This window comes from Myodes glareolus, chromosome 15 (genome assembly GCF_982192425.1).
Source record: "Myodes glareolus chromosome 15, mMyoGla1.1, whole genome shotgun sequence".
Lineage (NCBI taxonomy): Eukaryota > Metazoa > Chordata > Mammalia > Rodentia > Cricetidae > Myodes > Myodes glareolus.
The window spans coordinates 25,357,768-25,374,264 of record NC_142040.1 but is presented as its reverse complement, the minus strand read 5'-3'; the positions used below and the strand labels follow the sequence as shown (position 1 = coordinate 25,374,264).

The following is a 16,497-nucleotide window of genomic DNA, read 5'->3' as shown; positions in this document are numbered from 1 at the left end:
AGATTTATTTATTTATTATGTATACAGTGTTCTGCCTGCATGTACACCTGCAGGACAGAAGAGGGCACCAGATCTCATTACAGATAGCTGTGAGCCACCATGTGGTTGCTGGGAATTGAACTCAAGACCTTTGGAAGAGCAGCCAGTGCGCTTAACCTCTGAGCCATCTTTCCAGCCCCGAATTGCACAGATTCTGATGTAGAAAGCTTATTTTCTCTTTGTGAATTGGAGATACTGAATTCAAAATCATTTTCATTATAAAGTTATTCTGAGCTATACCTGATTAAGGACTGAGTGGATAAACCCGTTTAGAGGACCCCTGTTCCCTTTGCGACCTCTCTAACCTTGCTTGACAATTCCATTTGTCTGGGCAGATTTTCTGTGCTCCGCATCGCATGTGGGTTTTTAGCGATAGTGCATCATAGAGTTGTAAAAGTTAATAGGCTTATAAGAAAGAACTATGTTGTATCTGATTTCCCCTTCAAGTTTGCTAAATTACATTTATTGCAAATTCCTTGTGCATTGAAGGATATGTTTTCGGCCTTTTTATGTAGCAAAAGTGGAAACACTGCTTGCTTTGATTAAAATAAAGTGGAGATTCTCCAAGGGTATAGACTCTGCTGCTTTCTAAAAATAAGATGAACTGTGCATGGCGACTTGGAGGTTCCTGTTGTAGCTCACTTAAAGAAGTTGGGAGGGGGGTAAATGGGAGATTTCTTCCTAACCTTATTCTTATTAAGATCTTGATTGCTAGAACAAGAGGTTTCAGGCTTGTGGGCTAAATAAATACGTTATGAACTTGCTTAAGTTACTAAAGAAATTACTGTATTTTTCTGTGTTTCTTTATGCAGGTAATGGAACTTAGTCGAGCTGAGAGCTTGTGTCATGAAGATTCATTTTTCATCAACGAAGCTTTGGTACACATGTCACTTAACACTTCCAATAAACCAAATCCGTCGGGTGTCCCATGGGACCCTTACCCCTCAGGTGTATCTCCTTTTGATTTGGTGAGGACTAGTGACAATCAAACAGAACTGAAGAGAGATGTTTCTCAGCCTCCAGATGTCAACCATGAACTCTGGACAGCCACGGGGCCCGGCCATGAGATACCTGCCCTCCAAGTAAACGTCCAGGATTCTTGTCAAAATGGTAATTAAGTCTCTACGCGTCCTCTGTATGGTGTCCGCGAGAAATTGTTTCTCTCTGAGTGCTTGGTTCCTCAGAAGAGTGAACCAAAGTGAGCTTAGCATGGGAACAATGGCGGCCATGAGTTGGAATTTTCTTTGGAAAGTCTCTGGACGCTCTTTACCCCTAAGTATCTAAAGAGATGATGCCATTTGGGAGGGCTTAGGGTATGCCGTAGACATGACCAACAGGGCTTTTAGGTCAGTGGGCTAAATGGTATCCGCTTCAAAGTGGTCCGGCTTAATATTTATTCCCCACTGCAGACCCTGCTCCGTCGTGATGTGTGTCTCAGTTGACACTCAGAAATAAAAGGAACAGACAGGATTTGTGGTAGGACTTTATTGTCTATCGGGGTGATTTCCTGTAGCTTTGGTGAAATCTTCTGTTGTGCTATTAAACATGCGGAAGGAAACTGTTAGCATCATTTGTCATTGTAAAGAAAAAGGTGTTGCCTCCCGGTAAGTACCTCCTAAGGACACAATTTGCTAGCCCCATTAAAGCATTTGCCAAATGTAAAGGAAGGGCAGCTAGAGTTTCCAACTCCATGTGAATCCAAATGATTGAAATCTCTGTCCATTCTGGATTGTTTTCTGTGGGATGGTAGGCAGGGAATTAGGAGAACTTGAAACCTCCCTACTGGAAACCAGATGGCATTAAACAAATGGCTGGCCACATGCATGTGAAATAAATCACTGACAGTGCGAGACTTCAGAAACATAAAACAATCAGGAGTTCTAGCGATCTTTAGAACTGGACACAGATTTGTTTCCGGGCTTAACATATATTCTTAGTTTGTCAGTTGGGAGGATCATTTTTCAGCAACAAAAAACTTTGAAAGGCGTTCGGTTCCTTCCAGTTCGGGAGCAATCATCCTGAGCTGCCTCTGAGCTGATTTATGACTGATCCAGGGAACGCTGAGTCTCAGTCCTGGCTGTTTCTTCATACTGCTCGGTCACCACTGTACTGTTCTCTAGGAGAGACTGAACTAGTTCGTCCAAACATTGTTTTAAATGTTTTTCAATTTATTTGCTAAAAGTACAGTGGAATACATTGGATTAAAAAGTGAACGATCAAACAAAATTTCGAAAATGGAAACCCCTCTCTAATCTGTTAGCCTTGGAACTCCATCCTCTGGAGGCCAGGAATGCTGATGCTGGGCACACGCTGCCTTGCTGAGCTGACTCAACTTGCTACACTCTGTTTTATGTGCTCTTGTCAGTGTGGTTCTCTGCTGGCTTTGGTATCACTCAGAAACTCCATTTGAGCCAAACCACATTTGGCTTTTGTTTAGAAGTATTGCTCTTACTCGTTATGGGCCTACCGTCATTTTCTCTCACCTCGGGCCTCAATGGCTTAAGCTTTGAAACGTTTGGCAGCATGTTTACAGGAGACAGAAAAATGTACCGAGGAAAGAAAATAGACAGCAAGCCGTTCTATCTGCATAAGAAATGCTAGATAGAGTCAAGAGAAATGCTGAGACGATTGACTTTCTGCTTAGAAAATCCATCATATGTCCAGTGTAGACCAAGGGCATTCAGGACAGTGACAGGAAGGAGGAAGGTCAACTTCAGCCTGAATCTCTCAGGAGCATCCTGGGGTTAGAAAGTAGGGGTCAGGACAAATGTGTCCACTGCTGGAGTTCTGCGAGTAGTCAAAAAACCCTGCTTACGTGTTTGTTTACTTTACGTGAGAGTTCATTTCTGAACAAGAGAGAAAGCGAGTTCCAGACTAGGAAGCGATAGGATAGTGAAATGAAAACAGTTCTTTATTGCTAAAGGGGTGGTTGGGGCCAAATGAAATTGGTAAAACCATTCCAAGTTTTCATAGTTCGGTAGCTGGAATATCGCACATTAGCCACTGATGGGGTGGGTGGTGGTGGTGTGTGTGGGCGGGGGTACCTAGGCTCTGAGCACTCTCCATGCATGCTCTTGTGGGAGGGAGGAAGGAAGGGAAATGAGCTGGCAGAAGCAAGCCGCAGGTACACTGGGTGGTGATGACATCACGCATGTCACAGGGTCCTTCTGAATCTGAGTGACCATTGCAAAGGAGCCGTGTAGAGCACAGTATTCCAGCTGTTTGCCTATGATGTCCTAGTCTGGTATTTTTGTTAAATATGCCTTTTAACAGCCTGGCAGTGGTGGTGCACACTTTTGATTTCAGCACTCGGGAGGCACAGGCATGTGGATCTCTGTGATTTTGAGACCAGTCTCCTCTACAGAGTGAATTCCAGAACAGCCAGGGCTACAAAGAGAAACCCTATCTAGAAAACCAAAACAAAAACCATGCCTTTAGCTGTGATCGATGAAAGCTGTTCTGTTTATTGTTGGATCATAAGGGCCACTATTTCAGGAGGCCCCTGGGAATGGCTTGTTCTCTATCCAGCGCTGTGTTTGGGTTCAGCTCAGAAGAGTGAAAAATAAGGATTTCTGAAACTGGAGGGCTGATAGAAAAAAAAAATGTGAATAAAATTCACGGATGTGCCTAGAAGTCACCTAGTCAAGAAATTTCATTGGTCTCTTTTCTTTTTTCTTTTCCCATCCAACCTCACCAAGACTCTCCAGGTTCCCTTTAGTTTTTGAGCCATTCTTCCACCATTACCACCAGCAGGCACTATACAGACATGTCCGCTTGCCAGTCCCATACAGAGGTTCTCCATGGAGAAAACCATTTAGCACTCCCAGGTGCCAACATGGTCCTGTGGTGACCTCCGCAGTGGATGGGGAACTGAGCAAGAGCAAGGCAGAGCAACTTATCCAAGGTCACAGGGGTGGCAAAGGAAACCAGGGATCAAACATGGCCAGACTGGTTCTGTTGCTCCTGCTCTCCCATCAGCGGCTGAAGAATTCCCAAGAGCCATGCTGCACTGTACATTTAACAGAATATGGAGGGGATGTGGAATACATCTTTATGGAATGCCTGGCAGGATGCTCACAATTAAGGGCCAGGCTTTTGTTTTTGTTTACCCCCCCTCCTCTTTAGTATTACCATTTGGAAACTATTTCTAAAGGTTTTGGATTTCTCTGACCAAGTCTTCCTTGGGACCCGAACGTCTTCAGATATCATAAGTAGGCTACAGTTGCTTCCCAGGAGACACATTTTTCTCGAGGATATTTGGTTTTCTAATATCTAATAACAACTCCATTTTATTTCTAAATATTTAAGGTAGTGCCATGAAGAAGTTTGCTTTCTAGTTTGGGAAGGAATTTCATGAGCAAAATTGTTGGATATTTGAATATTAAATCCAAATTGGCATTTGATTTTATTTATAGTGGAAGAGACGGTTGGTTTAAGGACGTTTTATTCTTGCCCTCTTCTGTGGGATTCCAGCCAAGACCACAAAAAGTCTGAATTTCCTTAAACAATGAAGCCTCTGTGGGACAATTGCTATATAATTGGCCCTATGAAATGCTCGAGTGCATTACTCTGAAAGCCCCTCCAAAGTCATTTTATTTTATTACTGTGATTTTCCCTCCTCTTAGCTTTTCTAGAACTATATGTTGGGTGCATCTAGTTCTTGTCTATTAATTGCTCTTTTCATCGGTCAGTGAAGGAAACATTTTTATGGTATGGACATCAGATCTGCTTGAGCTTCGTCTTTCCTTTTATTTATACTTTTTAAAACTATCTCAGAACTCTTCAGATTCCCTAAAATGTTCTCTCTGATGATATTAAAGAATTATTAGTTTGTGATCTGCAAACTAAAATTTAGGTTGGGCCAATTAAAATTAAAATGATCATTGTACATATGTGTATGATGTGTGTGCATGTATATGTGTATGCATGTATGCGTGTGCAGGTTTGTGTATGTCATGCACACGTGCGGCGGACAGGGAACAACTTTTGGGAGCCAGTTCTCTCCTTCTGCCTTGTGGAGGCAGGGTCTTTCTCCTTGTTGCTGCCATGCTGTGTATGTATGCAGGCTAGCTGGTCCGCCAACTTCCAGGCAATTCCCTCTTTGCCTCCCATCCTGCATTTTGGGGTGCTGGAATTCACATTCTAACCACCACACCTAGTGTTTTGGGTTTTTTCTCTCTTTGTTTTTTTTTTTTCTTTTTTTTTTTTTTTAACATGGGTTTGAGCTCAGACTCAAGTCATCAGGCCTGGATGGTGAGCCCAGTTTACTCACTGAGCTCCCTTACTGGCCCATATTTTTATGGTAATTTCATAGATCTTGACCAAAAGAGTGACTTTATTTATTTATAAGAGGTTGAAAGCCCAAGCTAACTTCGAACTTCCTAGGTAGCCCAAGATGACCTTGAACTTCCCATCCTCCTGCCTCCACCTCCTAATTGCCAGGCTTACAGACGTGTGCCACCATATGTTCAGTTTGCGGTGTGAAGAACTGAACTCATTCGTGCTAGGCAAGCACTCTGCTGGATGAGCTGCCAGAGGGACTTCATTGTTTTGGGTCCAAAGGAGTTCCTCGTGTATGACATATTAGAACTTGGTGCCCAGCAAAACATTTCCCAACTTGGGGACTGTATTCAGAATATCTCATCTTGGTAATGTTGTTGTCTATTTTTTTTTCTTTTCATTTGAGCAAAAATAGGTGTGTCAGGCACTTCGGTGACAGACTTTCTAAGCATAACTGTTTGGAAATGAAAGACTATGCTATAGTTTTAAGTAACAGTCTTCAAACACTTGAGAATCTGGTGATTTCCAGTGTTTAAAAACTATTCTAGAGTTCGGAAATTGGCACCTTATTTGTGTAGTCTGACTGGAAAGAGGCCATGCCAGAGACCTTCAGGCCATTTCCCATAAAACAGAAATTAGCCTTAGGCTCCATCAACTTCGGTTCACAAAGGTGCATTTGAAGTGAGGGTTGGCTAAGTTTTCAAGGGTTGTCAAGCCAAGTACCTCAGACTCAGTGGGTTTAACAACAGAAAGTTACTCCCTCAGAGTCCTGGAGCCTGAAGTCCAGGCTCAGGGTGCTGGAAAACTCGGCTTCTGCAGCAGTCTCTCTCCCTTATGGGTTGTCTTCCTGTAAATTGACAGGATCACCCCTCTGTGCCTGGCCAAGTTCTGATCAACTCTCCTAACAAGGACATGGCTATATATTATATCAGGGCCTAGACTCATGACCACTTTTAACACACTTCTTAATGGCCCTATCTCCAAATACATCAAGGAAACCCAGGTTACGTGTAAACTTTTAGGGAGCATTATAAGCTTTTAAAAGGGAATAAAATGACTTTTCTCTCTACAGTAGTTTTAGATGTTATGGAAGCTTTGCTTTTTATTTTAACCTACTGAAGTTGGACTATAATTTACCTACATTGTTTTTCTTACTTTGTTTTTCTTTGTTTGTTTGTTTATTTGTTTTACTTGGTTAGGGCAGTGAATTGAACTTCATTAAAAATGACATTAAATTGTGATAAATTGGTCTATCTCTCTATCTTTATAGACATAGGTCTTTGTGTTATCAAGCCTGCATCAGTAAAGGGGGTAGAGCAGCAAATCTTGATTCTGTAGGCTTATTTCCTATATACTTAAATTAAGATTAGAAATACTGAGTCTATAAATGTATTTCCTACTACAGCCTAATAAGAAATATAAGCTATGCTTGCCGGCTTCATTAAACGGCTTTAGGAATTTGAGCGTTCTCTGTGATTGGTGGATATTAGCTGTCTGAGGTTTGGATTGTTTAAATGAAACAACAATGAAGGAGTTAAAACATTCATTATGGCATCAAATTCTAGTCCAGATATATCTATAGAAGTTTGAAGAAATCAAAATTCAGAAACCCAGTAGGCAGTTCTGTCTTCTGAAACCAGTCACTGTAGGTAACGCTGAGGGAGCCAAGCTATTGCTTGCTTTTAGTAACCTGCTTTGGAAACATAAAGAACAGATCTCAGAGGCCTAGTTTTATAGATGATTGACTTGAGACTTTCGCAGATTCTGTACCAGGGAAAGGAAACATGACATTTGCCGGTAGAGCCTGGTGGGCTGCAAACGCTTATGCCAACTTCCTGATTGCATATTCTCTGGGGGCAGGTTTGCTACCAGCGCCAACTGGGCCTGGGCCATCCTGCCTTAGCATATGGAGCCCAGTTCACAGCAGGAGAGCACAGCCAGTAGGGTTGTGGGTGGATTGGAGGCAGGAAGCCAGCCTTGTGGCTGCTGTTCATTCCACTCTCCTCCCCCAGGTTTCAACGTGGGTTGAACAAGCGGCTCAGGTGAGAGTCCAGTCAGTGCAGAGGTTGGGCTTGCTCTTCCGTCATTGTTAGCTTTAAAAATGGAAACCAAAACACAGGCATGTGTATGCATGTGTAGCCTCGGGGTCACATTTTGACATTTCTAGAATGGTCAAAGTGATTAACAGTTGGATTTGGAAGGAAAGTTGTCCATAACCATTTATGTATTAAATAACCCTGGAAGAAAAAATGCAGTTCCGTTGATCACAGTGAATTGCAGGCAGTGATCCAACCCCAAATAAGGAAGCATTACCCTCCCCAGGCTTCAGATTCTGAGCACTGTCTCCTCTCTCACCCAACCACCAAGGTTCCAGTCTTAGCATGGGTTAAAGTGTGGTGGGTTCAAGTGAAAACTATTTTAACTTTGCTTCAGAAGAATATAGTCACCTGGTTTAGGAGGTAGCAAGACTGCCTTAAAGGGTCATGTAGTAAATACTTAATGTTATTGTGAATCACCAGGTCTTCATTGCAAATAATCAACCCAGCCATTGCAGCTTGAATGTAGCCGTACATAGTATGTAAAGAATGCAATTAGCTGTGTTCCAATATAAAGCTACTGACAGGTAGCTTCAGGGCTGGAGAGATGGTTCAGTGGGTGAGAGCTTGTGTAGCTCTTGGGTAGGACCACAGTTCAGTTCCCAGCACCATGCCTGCCAGCTCACAACTTCCTGTAGTTCCGGCTCCAGAGCATCTAGTGACCTCCTCTGGACATTGTGGGTACCTGCACTCTTGTGTGCGTGTACCTCCTTGTACCACCCCTTACAGGGAGGTGTAGTTTACCTATCTCAGAGATTGCTTTCCAGACTTCACCTCATCTCACCCTCTGCTCAGCTGAAGGATAAGGAAGATTAAGCCTCTTTAGCTTAGGAATATTTGTCCAAATTAATTCACCTTTGAGTCAACCAATTCACCCGGATGAATTAACAGTATAATATTATATGGCACTTTGTGCTATTCAAATTACATTTGAATTCAAATCACATTTGATCTCATTTGCTGTCTTCTGAGATCATGTTAACTCTCTCTGTTTCTCCAATAAAGCAGCTTTGTCTTTCATTATCAGTGAAAAGATGAATTCGTAAATCTATAGTTAAATGTATGTGATAGAGTCCAAGGTTTGTGGGTTAAAACTTGAAGAGACTCTCCAGCCCCTAATCTGCCGTAACCCTGATCCTGTTACGGTGTTGTCTGGACCATTATTGAACAGTGAGCTAACTAGAAGTAAGATATTTGGATGGGATATTTGGACAGTTCCCATAGCTGCCATTTTCATATGCTTGGTACCATTGTGTCAGAGTTTCACGCTACATATAATAAATACAGATCACTCCACCAAGAAATATGATTTGAATCAGAATGAAAAAGAAAATTCTAGTCTGCATTTCCAACACCAAGGTCATCCTGACCCGGTGTGTCATTACCCCACTGACCAGGAGCTTGTTAGACTTAGTTCACACTATGACTCTAGTGTCTGCTGTTAGAGCCGGGATCCTACCATTGTTTGATCTCAAAGTCTTACTTTCCCCATCTACACAAAAGAGTAGGAAGTGCCCAGAGAATTTAGCATGCCTGGAGATCTAAAGAACCTTAGCACCCCGCCTACATTCTGGAAATAATCTGTTCAATCTGAGACTCCAAGTTAGCCTGCTAATAACATGACTGGGTCTCCTAACAGGCATTGGAAAGCCAACAGCTTCAGATATGATTAAGGAAATATTAAAAATTGGTTTTAAAAAACCCTCAGGATCTAAGCATGTTAAAGAGAGAGTTGTACATATCAGTCTCTTAAGAAGCACTTTAAAATATTCTTATTATTTCAGAATTTCAAGTGATGCATTTTATTCATATTTACTCCCAACTCCTTACCCACACCCAACTTCATATCCTAAGTAGTGTGTCATCAAAATTGTCCTCCAGGGGATGCCCCAAAGCACAATGGTTTGTTTCTTTTTGTTTCTGTCTAGAGAAGAACAGATGCCATTAACCACATTTCTAGACCCAAATGTGAGCATAGCAATGCAGGACATCCTGACAATAAGAATGAACATCAATTTTGGATGCAAACTTTGTCTATAGATTACCCAAGCCTCCGTGGGTGTATCCCATGAATACATTCCCAGAACAAACTTCCAGTCAGACTTTGGTTTCCTGAATGGAAAAGAAAATGCCGGACACAGGCATCAGAAGGAGATGGATTTAAACCACGTCTTACATGTTTAAAACTTCTGATGGTCATCTCCTTGAGACCGATTCACTTGAGACAGCTTATCCTGTCAGTCCTGGGAAAATGAACAAAAATTAAGCTCCACGTTCACCGGGAAGCAACTCTTGTTCACACTTATAATTTGAACTAATTACATGTGCAATGAATTTTGTAATATCTGTCTGCTCCACCAAAGAGTAAGTATCACTTGGGTGGAAAACTCCTTGCGTCTCTTTTGTTAGTTTTGCGTTCACAGGCACCACACGCAGTGTTTAGTGTATAATCGTGTCTAAAAAACATTTATGAAACAAATTAAGGCCCAAATTCACCATTCCTCCTCCCCTTCCTCCTCCTTCTTCCTTTTTCTTCCTCTTTCTCTTCTTCCTCCTCTCCTCCTTTTTCCTCCTTTCAAATAAGGCAATTAAATTAACCTCTATGTTCCTGAATTATGGTTTCCTCCCCCCTTTTTTTATTTTGAACTGACTGCGCTGCTGTGTATCAGTTTGGTGTAAGAATTTCCATACAGTACTAGAGAGCATATCTTTATAATAGTGATTTTCTTTTTTCATTTACCACATTGAACATGTAGCTGCCACATGGCCTTGTACAGCAAATGAAAACAAGTTAAAATGTGTTTTCCATAAAATACCTTAAGTTAGCTGAGTCTCATGGAATCGATCCACTGCTGTCAGTTGGGTAAGGAGACACATAAACAACTCACCACGTAATTGTCCCCTCAAAGACAGTTCGTCAGCTTAGCTGGTCACCGGGGCATCTTTTTTGTTTTACATAGAATATCTTGAACACCAGTATATTAAGTGTGGGTGGCGAGCTGAGCATCAACGAAACACTTTCTTAAGCTCTTTTTTCTTCCACTAAATCCTGTTTAACAGTCCAGTGTCTCTCCCCGAGCAAAACAATTAGGGTTTGTTTAGCTAAGTACACTCCCAGAGTGTGAACTAACTTCCCTGGCACGACCTTCCGCTTGTCAGCCATAAAATACTGCCTGAAATATCACATATTATTGTAGCCATCTGCAGAGAGAGCGTGCTGTCATCTTTGGAAGTATATGCCTTTGTTTTGCCAGACTGAAGCACATCTCACATTCCTCTCCATCCACTTTTTAGACACAGCTGGCTGGAGAGGAGAAACGCTTCTCATCAGACCTTGGGCCAGACAGTAAATAAGTCGGCGAGGATGTTAATTTGCCGTAATAAATCACTAATGAGTCTTCTTGAATAATGGGTCAGATATCCATCTTTTTTATTTATAATGTATTAATTCAACTTAATTTGATACGTTAATGTTTGGTTGGAAGATTTACCTAGAGAAAAGTGTAGGCGCCCAAACTTTCACAATCTGTGGTCCTTTCTTTGCACAATCACACAGTAAGGCTGCTCAAATTCTAAGTATTCTTTTTTTCCCATTCTTTGGGTATGTGTGTGTATACATTTGTGTTCATGTGGTGTGCATGCCTGTGTGTATACAGCGCACACACATGTATGCACACATGCAGAGGTCAGCGGTTGAAGTCAGGTGTCTTCTTCTCTTCTTTTCCACTGTATTTGTGTGTCTTAATGAGACTGAGGTTCACTATTTTAGCTAGACTGGCTTGTCAGCCAGCTCTGGGTATCCTCCTGTCTCCGCCTAAAGCCCACAGCCCTGAGACCACAGATACACACTACTACACCTGGTTTTTACGTGGGTCTCGGGGACTTAAGTTCAGGTCTTCATGCTTGAGTAGCTAGCACTTTACCCACTGATCCATCTCCTTAGTCCCCATAGCTCTCTGCCCAAATTTCCTTTCTAAAACATGGCATGCTGGATGCTTGGATTGAGTAAAGACCCCAGGGATCGTAAGCAGTATCCCTGGAGGCTCAGCTTCCCTGGTGACGGGGGGCTGCATTTTCTTTCCCTAACGTGGTGCTCTAAGGCACTGGAAGAAACATTTACAAGCAAGGCCCTGGCAGAGTTTTAATTTTCGTTAATGACTTGCTTCCTACCAGTGATCTTGGCACCCCGTGCAGCGATTTGCCATCAATTAATCACGCGGAATGGTGTAAGATGCTACAGTGAGGGCATTGCCCTCTGTGAGTCTCATAAATCCACCAGAAACAAACAGCAGGAATTGCATGCTTAAGACTCTTCATGCAAAACCCCAAATGAGGAGGTGGTTTTACGTTGTGTTCTAATATGTCCTGGGAAGCCTGGGAACTTTCTTGTGGATCCTGAGTTTTGAAGTTCCAGTGTTTCCGAGATGATTGAGCTAAGTTCTGGCTATGGGAATCTACATCTTACACACTGGTGTCCGTGTGGAGCGCAGGGAAGCGTCATTCTTCTGGGTGATGGGAAGGGGAGTTTGGCTTTGTGTTTTTCCCTGAATTCAGGGTCTTCGTGCTCAACCACAAGAGACCGTGTTTTAGGGTTTTGTATAGGGATGACTCAGAAGGGAAGCAAGCTTCCACCCTGGGAACCCACACCATTTGCAGATGGCAGGATCTGGGGCAGTGTGATGCTGGAAGTCAAGGAGCTTTCACATCCGTCGCTTTGCCAGCCGCTTCTGGGATCTGTGTTCGGAGTCTTAAGCCTGTCTTCTTGTCACTTCCGAAGCATGCCTCTAGTTAACGGCTTCACTGCGATGGATTTCTCCTCCTAATTTTAGCATAGTAAATATGAGTCTATTTAATATTAAAATTCTATGAGCCTAAACCCTGAGGCGTGCACACTCCATGTCTTTATAAATGTTCTTATGGTCTGTCTTTAGAATATTCTTGCAAGGGGAATATATGCAAGCCTGGCATTTATCCCATCCGATTCAAATCGAACCGCCTTTATAGAAGCTAAAGGTTTTCAAAGCTGGTTTACTTCCAATGAGTGGATTGAAGGTCTGGCTTGGGATGGATTTATTTCTACCAAAAAATCATGACAGCTTGCCCAGGTTGGCGGGATCATTACAAATGGAGCCTATCTTCTATTTTTAGTTATTTTGATGCTTCTGTTAACTGGAATTAACTGTAAAATACATACAGTCTTTGTTTTGCATATGCAAACTGCTTATCAACAACTTGTAAACCAGAGGGAGGGAAAAAGCATGGTGATCATCTTATCCAAAATGTGATGGTACGTTAGTAAGCATGGAGTAATGGGGTCACAGTTTGCATAGGCTTTAGTATGTCAAAGTGAGCATGCCTGTTGTTTTCCCTGAGGTCTGTGGCCTAGAGCCCTGGCCACCATGAGGGTGTGGTCATCCAGAGGGTTGTTTAGCCTTTCTATAGGGTGCTCCACCTGCTACCTATACAGTTATGTTTGTGTATTCATTTTTAAAGATTTATCTTATTATTTACGTATGTGTCGAGATATACGTGGCGGTTAGCTTTATATCACTTGACACATTCTAGAGTCATTGGGAAAATGGACTCATAAATGAGAAGAAAATGCTTCCATAAGATTGGTCAGTGAGGAAGCCAGTACTGTACATTCTTGATTAGTGACTGAAGTGGGAGGGCCCAGGCTATTGTGGGTGGGGCCAAACCTGCGCTGGTGGTCTTGGGGGCTATGTGAAAGCAGGCAAAGCAAGACATGAGGAGTAAGTCATTAAGTAGCACTTCGCCATAGTCTCTGCGTCAGGTACTGCGTGTGGTTTCTGTGCTGACTTCCTTTGATGATGAACTGTAATGTGGAGGTATAGGTAAAATAAACCCTTTTCTTATGGTCACGGTGCTTCATCATAGCAATAGTGTGTGTGAGTGTGTGTGTGTTCATGACTGTGGTGCACACAGAGCCATCTAGTGTGGCTGCTAAGAGCTAAACTCCAGTCCTCTAAAAGAGCATCAGACCCTGTTAAGTGCTGACCCATCTCTACAACCTGTTTTTGTTTTTAAAACATGTAGTGTAGAACCTCAAATTTGAGGAACTTTTGCGAGTTCCTCTCTTCTGAGCTGACTTTGAGTTGGTTACTTTAATGGACAAGAAGGAAAAGCCTGAAATTTCCCTTGTCTGAGCTGGAAGCAACCATTACTGAGAAAATTCACATTAAAAGTAATCACTTTGGGTAGACAAGATGGCTCAGTGGATACCAGTGTTTGTTTTGCAAGCCTGGTGACTTGAGCTCAATTCAGGGAACACATATAAAAGTGGGAAGAGAGAAAAAAAAAACTGTCCAAATATCCCCTGACCTCCCATGTGTGCTGTGGCATGCACCTCCCCTCCTGACATCAGGTATACACACATACACAATAATAATAGCAATTAAACAAATAACAATTTTTTAAGTAGCCAACTTATAGAAGCTATCGCATTGCGGTTTTGCGGTAGTTTCTCTGATTTTTACCAAGAGGTAAAATATAGAAGGATTATCTTTTTCAAATGTTCCTGCCAATAAATTAAAATATTTCCTCTTCATATGTGTCAGATGACAGATGTGGACGTTTGGATAAGGAAATACGATAGATGGATCTGCCAGAGTCAGCCTCTTCCCATAGCTTTAGAGACCCAGCAACTGTCTCATTAGGAACCCTACTGGTTGGATGGGGCCACAGTGAACTTCCTGTTTTCAGAAATCAAGGTGTGCTTACCATAACATTTCTGTTTTATTAGGCAGACAGACTACTCCTGGTATGATTACTTTTAAGTGAGATGGTTGGTTAGCCCAGTGATAGATACGGTTCAGGAAAATTCCAGAAGTGTCTTACAGAGGGTATGATTCGATGGCTCTATCAGCTCTAGTCCGAAAAAAAGCGGTAATTGAAACTTACTAGCGATCTTGGGCACTTTTGGCTAGAATGTTGAAGAAATGGATCAGACTTGGCATGTTCCTGGGAGAAGAGCAAGTGATGTGATTTTTCTACCATGCAGAGATGAACAAGAAGCAAAGGATGCTGCCCAGTGTCTGCAGCCAAGTTTGAGCAAGCGTAAACCCATCCCGTTTCCAGCATAGTGAAACGTATGTGTGTTTATTGGTATCTCACTGGTTTGCAAGGGTGAACCTAGCGAGTGGATGAACAAGCCAATGTGTGGGAGAATGCACGTCCTTCCTATTGGGCAGTGGAGGTGGCAGGCTGTCATAGTGATTCAGTCAGAGGGCCTGGGACTTACGCCTGGCTTCAGATTCCAGTTCTGTCACTTATCTATGAAATTCTAACCGGGTGTTTAAAGTTATTTGGGGTGTCTCAGATTTCTCACGCTCCTGATACTATCGTCTTTGTGGGTGGTATAAGGATTACATAAGGCAATCCATGAACAATTCCTAGGCGTTAGCAGCATTTAATAAACATCTCTGGTGCTCTGTTTCCCGTGGTGAGAGTGGTCTGAGTTCTTAGGAGGTACATCTGATCACTGGCATGCTTCCACAATACTCTCGGTGATGGGACATGCCTCTCGTGTCCCATTGGGGTGAAGCCATTAAACCGTGAATAATGTTCCACAACATGACTGACTGACTGTTATTAGGTATTATGTGAGTTTTTTAAGCTCCCATGACAATATTGGGAAATGTTGAGGGGATGACAGGATGGTTTTGTATGCTTCTGTTGTGTTCGCATGCCCAGTGACGTTTCCAAAGGGCCACTTCCCAAGCCATAACCACAGCCAGCACCTTCTTCTTCTTCTACTTTTTGAGGCATCCTTTGGAAAATACTGATGTCACTGGATGTTGAAATCACCTCCTTGCATGTGGCACACCCTTTGAATACAGTTTCCCCCTCCCTTGGGAACAGTTGAAATCCAAATGACACATCTCCACATAATTTACCACAGGGGTTGTGTTTTGAAACTCAAACCAAGCACAAGGAGCTTCAGCTGGGACTTTATTTACAGCATCTCCGTGCCGGGCCACACTGGGAATACCTTAAGGGTCATGTCCATTCCGTTTAGGGTTTGTCTGGGTCAGCCTTATGGACTTATTCAAGGTCTCTGTGTGTGGAAGTTGGTCATCTCTGAGAAAGCCCAGGAGGTTATGTTTACCCTAAAGGCAGAGTCCAGCTTCTAGTCACCCAGCCTCACAAACCATCAGCCTTCTTTACCCAGTGATCCAGTCATGGTATGTTGGTTCATTTCTGATGTCCCTGTGGTTCATCCACTCCCTCTGCCTTATACTTTGACCTCATCACCCCTTCTCCTCTTCGAGAAATACTCTGGGTCATTGTCTCCCAGGGGCCTCTCCAGACACCCTCAGCTGGGGTCAGGAGCCTCTCTCATGTGGCTCTGTGGAAGTAAGCAGAAACTTCGATTCGCTTCCACAGAGTTCCCTTGTATTCCTTCTAGACACTGGAGTGCCTTATACAGCATATTAATACGCCAAGGTATCATTTACATTCAGTAAAATTCTTAGCCCTTCAATCGACTATCCAAGCAGTCTTATAGAAAGACTGTCGAGGTACAGAACATTTCTGTCAACCCACAGACTTTTTCTCAATTGGGCCTCAGACCAGCAGTGACCACCCCTTTGCTTCCTACCACCACAGGCTAATTTTGCTTTTCTGGAATGTCATGGAATCAGTCAGCCCTTTCAATCAATACCTTTCTCTGTCTGGCTTTTTCTCGCCCTTCCTGTTATTTCTGAGATGGACCCATGTTGCTGCATGGGTCCGTGACAGGTTCCTTTGTTTTACAGTGTAACCTGTTGATGGTTATCATACCTGGCCTGCCTCTAGTTGTTTGGTATTTTGTAAACTGTGTTTCTATATCTCTCAAATGACCGCCGAGGAGTAGAATGACTACTGGGGTAGGTACCTGCTCAACATAAAGAAACCCATGGAGTGGTTTTGAAAGTAACTATATCACTGCTAAGTCTCTGGGGTACTGAGAAAAGGTCAGTTTGCCTGAGTTCCTAGTGCCCAGCCCAGTGAAAGGCACACAGTAGGGGCTTAATGTTTATAGAAAGATAAGTGAATGAGATTCTCAAGTCAGACTTCATTC

At 42.7% G+C, this 16,497-nt stretch overlaps 1 protein-coding gene across 4 annotated transcripts in view; it reads left to right on the top strand.

Annotated features, from left to right (window-relative positions):
• The window catches only part of Arhgef28 (Rho guanine nucleotide exchange factor 28), a 291,631-nt gene that overhangs the window by 258,772 nt on the left and 16,362 nt on the right, over positions 1-16,497 (top strand). For all 4 annotated transcript variants that reach the window (XM_087896810.1, XM_087896812.1, XM_087896811.1 and 1 more), the window contains one exon: positions 852-1,149. In XM_087896810.1, the coding sequence (XP_087752936.1) occupies positions 852-1,149 (298 nt within the window). The remainder of the gene's footprint in view (positions 1-851; positions 1,150-16,497) is intronic.